Source organism: Centruroides sculpturatus, unplaced genomic scaffold, assembly GCF_000671375.1.
Source record: "Centruroides sculpturatus isolate CEXI.00-Female unplaced genomic scaffold, Cexi_2.0 scaffold468, whole genome shotgun sequence".
Lineage (NCBI taxonomy): Eukaryota > Metazoa > Arthropoda > Arachnida > Scorpiones > Buthidae > Centruroides > Centruroides sculpturatus.
Window position 1 is genome coordinate 355,901 of NW_019384707.1, and position 11,287 is coordinate 367,187.

At 28.8% G+C, this 11,287-nt stretch overlaps 1 protein-coding gene across 1 annotated transcript in view; it reads right to left on the reverse strand.

Moving 5' to 3' along the window:
- The window catches only part of LOC111627695, a 170,783-nt gene that overhangs the window by 42,085 nt on the left and 117,411 nt on the right, over positions 1–11,287 (reverse strand). The window contains exons 5-6 of the mRNA XM_023371312.1: positions 3,222–3,291; positions 2,995–3,077 (exon numbers count right to left, since the gene is read on the reverse strand). Coding sequence (XP_023227080.1) covers positions 2,995–3,077; positions 3,222–3,291 — 153 coding nt within the window. The remainder of the gene's footprint in view (positions 1–2,994; positions 3,078–3,221; positions 3,292–11,287) is intronic.

Consider the following 11,287-nt stretch of genomic DNA (forward strand, 5'->3'; position numbering starts at 1 on the left):
AGAATAAAACTGATTGCAGTTTATAAAGTTTCAGATATTGGAATCAACTTTAATGATATCTAACATATTACAGTCTCATCCAGCCCTTACTAATCAAGTTTCTCAATTATCCAGCATATCCCCTCATCATAATATGTTTGTCTCTTATTCATGCTTTTTAAATACATAGAATGAACTCACAACATTAAATTTAATAAAGAATTAAACTTACTATTACTGTATCACTATATATAATTTTAGAATAATAAAAACAGAACAGCTCCAAACAGAATCAGTACTGAAGGGCAAAAGATCACATCATTACCTTTAGGACTATACACAGTAATTCAACATTTACTAATCTGGCACTCTTTGTGCAAGGAATGGCCAAATTAATAAGAATCTAGCGTATATATAATGTATCTATATAGCATTCTATATGGTAAAAATTTATTCATACAAACAACGACAGTGATAGATGATGTCTTTAGCATTGTTTTAGAACTACTAAAAAATGTAGTGCTTAATATTAAAACACTCCACAAATATCTTAAAAATAACATTAAACTGTTTAATTTCTAACATTTTTGACTGTATTTAACCCACTTTCTTCAGGATAAACATATAAAACAAATGATAGTACATTCGAATGGCTATTGGAATACAACTGTCATTTGTTTTATATATTTATTCTGAAGAAGGTTGATTAAATATGACCAAAAACATTAGAAATTAAACAGTTTAATGTGTGAGATTCTGGTCCAATTAATTGGTTGAATTAATTAAATTAAAAATTAATATGCAGTTAAATTTGCGAAGGGGAAAAACCCACTTTCTTTTCTCACCACCTGGCAGTTCCAGTGACCTCTGACCTATAGATAAAAAAGATCAAATAATCATACAAATCAACAAATTTTAATGATGTTTTGAATAAGTGTCAAAAATAAAGCTAAACATGGTTATTAACAGGGAGAAACGTCAAAATTGGTTAAATTATGAGGTAAGAAGAGTCACAAAGTCACAACACTTCGATGGTGATGTTTCCCAGAAGAATTGTAAAGTGCAATAGCCAGAAGATTCCGAGAAAAAGGGATCTAAAATTTTAATCGCAGCTCATATACTGGTCGATTTTACATTATGGAAGTGCAGCGAAATGGCTGATTCTATAGCAAACTCGCTTGCAACGCGGGCAATCTAGGTTTGATCCTAGTCTTGGCTAACTTTTTTTTTTTTAAATTTTTTTTTTTTTACATTATTTAAAAGTTGTTATAATTTTTAAAATAATTTAAAAAAAACGTTAGCCAAGGCTAGAATCAAACCTAGATCGCCCACGTTGCAAGCAAGTTCACTACAAAATCAGCCATTTCGCTGCACTTCCATAGTATAAAATCGACCCGTATATGAGCTGCGATTAAAACTTTTGAGCCCTTTTTCTCGGAATCTTCTGGTTAGTGCGCTTTACAATTCTTCTGGGTGGACATCCTTGAGGTATACTACTAACCTGCAAAGTCTCATCCCAAACCGAATTTCCGAGACCATAAGGTCCCCTTGTTAGTCTCACAAGCGACCTATTTAGCTCTGTATTGTAGCTCTGTATTTAGCTTGTATTTAGCATGCAAGTTATTGCCGTAGACAGTTTTATCTCCTTTGTATTTTCCCTATGTATTCATTAAACTTTTGTTATTCGTTAACATGGTAACCTGTCTTTCTTTGGAGAACAGTCACCCTATCAACTTATCCGCGGCCTTCCCACTCAACTTATAACCCTCCTATCCATCCAGTGACAAAGTAAGCAGGTTTTACCAACCCAACGCTGATCAAAGGGGTTTAGAGCTTTACTCTCTAATCCCCGGCTTCTCACAAATGCAACTTTTAAAATATTTGTGGAGTATTTTAATACTCTTTTGGTATTAAAAATCAGAATGCAATTGTATTATAAAAGAAAAAAATTTATTCTTACAAAATTTGAAAGCAAAGACGATAATAATGATCTTCATAAAAAGATTTATCAATACTTCTTTTAGAAATAATAATTGTTTGAATCTCTTTTTGAATAACATTCAAATATGAATCACTATCTAGTTACACCTGGCTTTACTTGGGTTTATAACGTACCCATCACAGTAATTGTTACATCCAGCATTATTAATCATAAATTTCAAAAATGTATGTAAATCTATTTTGAGAACATTATTGGAATGCCTATAAATTATGTGGGAAGTATGTCCTCATAAATAGCAAGCTTATAGAAAAATTATTAGTTTGGTTTATTTGGTTACAGCAATATGACATGTATGGACGAACTACCAAGAGAATGCCTCATGGGAGAACTTTTATGGAAAACTAGCCCCTATTTAGGTATTACTAACATGAAGAAAACCTGGAAAATTCCATATGGCTAGCCCATTGGTGAGGCACAAATCCTGATGTTTGGTGGTTGTATCCACTCAGTTACTGGTGGGCACTTATTAGAATTAAAAAAGTACCATTCAGAATGAGAAACATTCAGTTGTTAGGTGTAGAAAATTAAATACTTATACAGTTTTCACAATGTAACATTTTCGACTCCATGCAGGTGAGTGCTACATACTACCCATTTCAGTAATGATATAGCACATCTACTTTGTGCTACATCATTGTCACAGTAATTAAGAGTATATAATATATTTTTTTTAAATTATATCTTTTTTTCTATAAATTATATTTAGTTTATTATTTTAAAAAATTATTTTGCCAATAAATGGCACTACATGTAAAGCCAGCAAGTTGAATATAGACAAAAAGTAAATCGATATATAAAAAATCAATTAATATTTTGGGATGATATTTAATATGTTATCTATAAATAAGTTAGATGTTACAGCTAACTAAAATGTGAATCATGAATTATAAGTTAGAAGTATGTTAACGTATTAATAACTGCAGAGTTTCATAGCAATTGGTCGAATGGCATAGAAGTGCATAGCAAACAAACATTTAGAATTTTGAAAGATTAAAAAATACATATATATTCACCTAACTCCATTACAAGTTCTTAATGCTGCAAGGGCTCCTGGATAATCTTTAATAATTGCATGGTAATAACAGTGTTCTATTTCCTGAAAACAAATTCTAAAGGTAATAAAAATGAAGTATGCACAAAAATATTTAAAATTTGAATTTACTTTTAGAAATGGAAGCATTTCTTATAAGAAATCTGTTACCATTAACTAAAACATTGTTAAAAACCAAATTTTATGAACCTGAGTGGAAATTTGCCAAGCACCTTCAGGTAAGATATGCTTCTGGATAAGGTTTGGTGCCAAAAGATACCTAAAAAATAAAAATTTATATTGTAGATATAGATTAATTATATATTACTTTAATACCATGGTAAATGCTTTGTTAATAATAACTTACAAAATATTTGCTATTCATTTTTGATTCTACAAATTGATATCGTCATTTTTATAAAATTAAGAAAGACCAATTAATTTAAAATTTTTATGAATAAAAAAATTTTCATTAAAGTATATCAAATTTAAATTCTTAAAATTACAACATTAACTTTACTTTAACAGTCAAAATAATAATAAGTCTTCATTCAAATGAGAAAAAAAGAATCCAATTTTTGAAAACGTAATCAAATTTAGAGTAATAAAAAATAATAATAAAAGTTAATAAAGAGTTATTTTAAAGGTATATTAATTCACACCAAAGCATTATTGGAAACAAAGTGAATTTATATTGTAGTTATTAATTTTTGAAAAATAATAATAATAAAATTTTAAATTATAAATAATTATTAGGAAAATTGAAATTCTAAATTATCTTCTTTAACAAAAAAGTGAATTTAGATAAAAATCTTACATTGAATTAATTGAAGTCATAAAAAATTATTGATTCAACACTTTCTACAACTATATATATATACACACATTTACATTTTTTTCCCTTTCTTAGAATACATATTCATTAAAAAAAATCTTTTTTTTATTTTATCATCTGAAAGTAAAAATTTCTTTTATTAAAATGTGATTTAATTATATTTGGCATTATAATGTTTAATCAATTACTGAACAGAAAAACAGAAGCAGAAAATATTTAATATTAAAAATTCGAATAATAATAATAATAATAAATTATTCATGTAAAAAAAATTTGATCAATCTTTTACTTCTTTAATTTAAATTTTTAAAAATATCATCTTTTCTTTTTTCTTATTTGTTTACTTTTTAAGATTATTGTTTTAAAATTGATATTAATATCAAATATTGGTTGTAATAAACTATTTAGAAATTAACTTGAGAATGCTCCTTTCATATAATAAATATAATATACAAATCTGGATGAATCAGAAAATATATCCTATTATCAAGCATTAAAGATTTTAACAATGTAAGTAACTAGTGGATGTTACTTGCACAACACCACTGTCATGTGTTGGCAGATAAATACAACCAATAAAATGGCTGTAATGCTATTCAAATCATTGTTAATGTTAATAAATTTTACTCAAATGTACATTTTAGAGTATATTTGCATCTTGTTAACAGCAATTTTTTACTTGTACAGTTACAATTAAAAACAAAAGAACAATTTATAAAGAAAAATTCATTAAGTATGTTATGTTAATGTCATATAGAGTAAAAAGAAACAAACCAAAGTCTTCAGAATATATAGTTAAATACCAGCAAAAATGAAAAAGAAAATACTAGTTTTAGTCAAATAACCACCCTCTAATAATAACTGCATCTTATCCCTAAAGATTGAAATAATAGCCATCAGTCTCTGAAAACTTAGGAAAACAATGTAAAAGTAATAAATATCATAAACTATGGTAGCTATGTACCATATTTATTTATTTCACAAGCAAAGTTTAACAGAAAATGAAATAAAGTTAACTCCTGTATCATATTCCTCCACTATAATGTGAATTTGTATAATGCAGCAAAAACGTTGCAACTAGTACACATACAAAATTCTAATTGTGTCTTCAAGAGGTATGTTTTCTTCTTCAACTTCTAGGTCTATGTTTAAACTTGAATAAAATTGTCTGATAATGCAATTTCCTAATATTAATTAAAAATTCTAACATTTAGATTATTTCATGTTTGAATGTCCAGCTGATTCAATGTCTTTAATATGCAAACACACATTTGCAACATCACTTTCTTTTTAGAATATTACAGCAACAAAAATTTAGATCAGACTTCAAGTGAAAAGCTATAAATAAACTAATATAATTTTAAATGTTTAAAAAGTATTACTATATTGAATTTACTTTTAAATTATGATGTATGTTTAACACCATCAATTTTTCTTTTGAAATATTCTTAGAAACAAACAATGATAGCAAATCAAAACTTCACTGTTTATAATTGACAAAAAACAATTTTCACTTTACACTAGGAATGTTATATGGGAGAGAAATCACACCTAATCAATGCTAAAAACATGTATTTATTAAAATTAAGATATAAATCCCCAAGTGTAAAGGTCTTTAGAGCATCTACAATGTGAATAGTTTAAATAATTCTATCCATAAGTGTGGAATATCAATGGTAGGGGTATTGCAGGGTGAAAACAATGCAATATAAAGATTTCCCCATAAACATTCTTTTGTCATAGCACTGCCTCAGTAATCTAGTATTAGCCCAAAGGGGCACATAGCCATGTGCTAATACTCTTTTTGAAAGCTCAGTTGCGAGTTTATTATTGGCAATATCCTCTTGATGTTTTGCTACCTGAACTTGCAACATTCTAGATGTGACTACAATGTACATTAATGTAGTTCCTGATAACATTTGCCACAATGGAATTGCATAAAACCCTGCTATTCACTGTTTAGCACTCACTCAAAATATAAATTTCATTGAAATTGAATTAGTTTTTAATTTATTGCTATTTATGATATTTTCCACTTCAAAATTCAAAAAAAAAACTTATGAAGTACAGTATAATAGGATGGAAATTTTCTCTTTTCACTTTGATAAGCCATTCTTTATGAATATATTTTCTATTAAACAGAAATTGATGAAATAAAATATTTTTACATTTTATTGAAATTGAAATTATCAAAACAATCATATGCACTGAAAAATTTTGGCATTTTCAACATTATGAGCTCTACCTCAACACAATGAACAAGCACACAAACAGTTAACGCAAAACAGTGATTACCCACAACATTTGACTTTACCCAAAAGTAACATCCATTACTTAATAATTTATTATACAAGAAATGGATATAAATTTTCATATGGAAACACAGATGACTTTTAACATTTCATTTATTTTAAATTTTCATATGGAAACACAGATGACATTCAGTAGAACTTAATGCATCCATAACATAAAATTTATTATCAAGCAGCAATATCGGATCAATGAATTATGAATTATTCCAATTATTATCATGATTTTTAACTCGATACTTCATTTAAATAAGTATATCATATGAAATTTTTTAGAAATACATAGGATTAACATGCAAGTTGCATTATAGTCTTCAAAATTATTTTATTAATTTTTCACATTACTCTTCTAATAGAGGTATCAATATATCACATTAAAATCTGTATTAATAATGATTTGTACGTCATCCTAGCTGATAAAATAGCAAATTAACAATGTATACATGTTTAAATAAAGCTATTTTTAATACTTGTGAATAAATAAAATTTGTAAATACTGTATTTGAAATATTAATAAAAGCTAACATAACTTTTCAAGATTTGTGATGTTTGTTTTATGATCAAATTAATTACATAATATTTTAATATAATTTAAAATCAGAAAAATGATCAATGTCTGAACTATATTATTTTTATGGTATTTCAATTTTATATTTTTATGGGGGGCGCTTCTAGCGTTCATCGGTGTTGGAGTGATTTTAGTGTGAGCTTGTTTTGAAGAGTTAATAGGAATTTAAAAGATGGAAATGCTATGGATTAAAGTATATTTATTATTAATAATACAGAATTTGCTTATTTTGGCCGGAGTTGAGCAAAATCCGGGCCCTTTATCACATTCACCACCGAAGAGAGGTCGACCACCATCAACAAGAAGTAACAATGCTGTTAAGATGTCTAAACCGACTAATTTGGAGAATATGTTACGTAAACCAAGGCCTGCTTCGAGGGAGAAGGAGAAAAGTGAGAAAACAGCTGAGGAGGTGAGTGATTTTGATTTTGAATCTACATTCGTGGAATGTTTGGAGTCGATAGAGAGAGAAGACTGTCCGATTACCTCAAGTTTACGCCAAATGACTAAATTAATTCAAGCTTCACATGGAGCTATAACTGAACTAATATTAGAAGTTAAAACAGAGATAAGCCGGCTACATGAGGATAATAAAGAATTTAAGATTAGACTTGGATTAATGGAACAGAAGGTTAATAATTTAGAAATAGCATTGCCGGAACTAAATAGGAAACTGGAAGCCCAAAAATACTTTACAAACGAAATTATAAATACATCAAATCAGTCTAATTTGATAGTATTCGGATACCCTTTGTCTGATAATATGAATATTAGAGAAAGTCTAGGTAGATTTATGGAAGAAGAGTTGAGGATTACCGAATTTAAGACAGAGGAAATAAGGGACTATTATGTAATAAAGAAAGTAGCTCCAACTATTTTAAAAATCACTCTAAGTTCAATTCAGAGAAAAAACCAAATATTGTCATTGTTTTATAAGTATAAAAAAGAATCCTCTAATGAGTTATATAGTAAATTACATATAACACCTGATCTCACTCGAGAATCTAGGGAAAGAAGAGCAAAATTGATCCCATATTATATAGAGGAAAAGAAAAAGGGTAGACCGATTTTATTACGAAATGACTGTCTAATTTACAACAATAAGAAAATTACCTATAATTTAACTGAGAACTGTTTGGTGGATACTGGTTCTTTTTTAGAAGTGGAAATCAACTAACTAACATAGCAGCGAAAATAAACAGTAGAGTTGGTAAGAATAGCAGCAATAATTTTATAAAAACAAATTTAACACCAGATAAAGAACCAAAAATTACGATTATAAATTGGAACATTCAAGGACTTAGAAAAAAATTATATTCTAGTTATTTTCAAAAATTAATGAAACAATACGAGATTATTGGTTTGGAAGAAACCTGGATTACTGAACTAACTGCTAAAGAGATGGAATTCCTGCAACCCACATTTAACTATTTAACGGCCCCAGCTACAAAAAAACTGGGAGTTGGAAGACCTAAGGGTGGATTGTTGTTATTGGTGAAGAAACACCTGGGAGAGTGGATTTATTTTCATTCTAATGTTAATTTAATATTTGCCATAATTAAAGTGGATGGATTTAAAACTAATTGGAGTCCCAATAGTTATATGGCAATTATGGTCTACTATTCTCCTCCATATGAGTCCCAGCAGTCACCATTCCAAGAAATTGAGAAGATTTATTCAGATTGGTCGCATCTTACAACATCATGGATTATCCTTGGGGACTTTAATGCCAGAATTGGCAACGAAATTGATTCTGATTATACAGGGTTTAATCCCATTGTTTATAGTTTAAGAAACAGCAATGATAATGAAATTAACAAAAAAGGAAAGCAATTGATAAATTGGGTGAAAAAGAGTGACTTATTTATTTTGAATGGACGTATGAAAGAAGACTATCCTGGTAGACACACATTCATTTCGGCAGCAGGCACGTCAGTCATCGATTATATAATTTGTACTGAGTCTGTATTAGATCAGTGTGTTGAATTAAGAGTACTCGATAATGATTTATCAGATCATTTTCCAGTCACCTTAACGATAAAAACAAATGTAATGATTTATAAAAACAAAATAAGTAAGGAAATTTTGACTCAAACAAAGAAATATAAATACAATACTAATAAATTTGAGGCTGAAATAGGTGATAGAACGGCACTAATTCAAGAAGTGAGGCCCGATCAAATTTATTCCACATTGATTAATATATGTAATGAATATATTATAGAACAAAGTCCACAAAGAATCAAACAGTCACTAAAAATGAAAAATAAGTTCAAACAGGAATGGTTCGACTTGTGTTGTTACAGAGCCAAGAAACTTAAAGAATATTATTTAACTTTATTTCGTAAAACTAGATTGAAAGAGCGATTAACTGAATATATCAATGCAAAGAGAACATACAATAACCTTATAACAGCCAAGAAAAGAAGTTATTACAATAAATTGAATAGAAAATTATCATCAGAAAAAAACAATAATAAATTTTTTTGGTCAGTGATAAAAAAAATACCGTCCGAGAAAGAAGATGGAATATCAGGATCCTATTGGTTTCGAAAACTGGTATAGGTTTTTTAAGAAGCGTGAGTCGAGTGCTTTAATAATTCTTGACGATAAAGGTTTATCTACAGAAAGAGACAAAGAGAAGGTGTTGAACCAGCCAATAGTAGCAGATGAATTAGTGAAGATTATTACAAAATTAAGAGAATCGACAGCGGTGGGACCGGATTTAATACCAGTTAGCTTTTTAAAACGTTTTCCTATAAATATGATAGAAGCTTTAGTGTCGAATTTTAATTACATTTATAATCAAGTTTTTTTGCCCGAAATGTGGCATTCTGCTTATTTTCGTATGATATTTAAAAAGGGTGAAGATACTGATCCAAAGAATTACCGACCTATCGCCATATTATCAACGCTGAGAAAAATATTTACATCAGTTCTTGTGAATAGGTTTGAAAAATGGACTAAGGTAAATGGTTTAATTTCAAATTCTCAATTTGCTTTCGTAAAGAAGAGTGGGACAGAAGTGGCCATATTTATATTGCTTTCGACCATACAAATTCACCTTGTTAAAAAAAGACGTAAGGTATATGTGGCCTTTTTAGATCTAGAAAAAGCATTCAACTCTATTTCTGTGGATAAATTATGTGCGAAATTGGAAGACTATGGAGCAGACTCAACATTTACAAGTGTAATAGGGTCTTTGTTTGGTCAGTACATTATTACAATTAAAAGTGGTCTAATTACTTACCCTTCGTTCGAGATATGTGGCGGTTTACTACAAGGTGATCCGTTATCACCCTATTTATTCAACTTTATGATCCATGATTTAGATAATCAATTTATGAAGGAGGAGGATGGTATTAATATTAAGGACAATTTGATAGTACATTCGATACAATACGCCGACGATGTGGTATTGATTTCACCGACAAAAATAGGTCTTCAAAGAAAATTAAATTTAACTGAGAGATACTTTTCGAAGATGGGATTGAAGATCAACCCGAATAAGACCCATATTGTTGTGTTTTGAAACGGAGGTAAGCTGGTGAGGAAAGATCATGACTTTTATTTGTTGAGTGAAAAATTGAAAGTAACTGAGGAAGTATTATATTTGGGTGTTCATATTACCTCAACGTTGTCTTTTGGAAAACACATGCAGTGAATGAAGACTAAAGCATATAGAATAATTAATAATTTAATTAGTTTATTTGTTAAAATGAAAACAAATTCTATTCAAATGCAGTTTCGACTGTTTTCAGCGCTGGTTATCAACTCTATTTGCTATGCTCTCCCATTATGGGGTCTGGACTGGTTATCTTACTTTGAAAAAATTCAATTACAATTTATAAGAAAAATTTATGGATTAGACAAAGCAGTGCCGGAGTATGCGATTCGCCATGATACTAACAGAATGTTATTAGAGCCTTACTTGGTAATTAGGATCATGAAATTTCTAAAGAGACTGTTAACTAGTGAGAATATACAGGTTAATACAATATTAAAAGTTTTAAAAACCTTGGCAGAGAACAAAAAAACTATCAAAACAACTGGTATAACAAACTTAGGATCAAATTAGCAAGTTATGGTTTGTCTCATTTATTATTTAACAGTTCAGAAACAGACTGGAATTACGGAATTTCTTTATTGGTGGAGAATATGTATAATAATTCAATTGTTCGTGAGATGAAAAATTTACAGGAGTCAAAATTTCACCCATGGTATATAGTTAATCTAAATTTCCCTCCAGCAAGTAATTATATTCATTATAAAATACCATTTGGGATGAAAAGATTTTATATGCAGATCAGATTAAACAGTTTTTATATCATAGTTGAAGGAAATTATTTGGACATTAGGAATAAACAATGTAAGCTATGTAATGACCAAATTTCTGTATATCATATAATTAGTTTGTGCAAAGGTTGTTCCAAACTTAGAGAACAGATTGGTATTTCTACCTTGTCAGCCATCAAATCTATGCAAGAATTCTATCAAAAAATATTTCAGATGGGTCCAACTATGATTATCAGAATTTATCAGTTCATTATTAAATATATTAAAA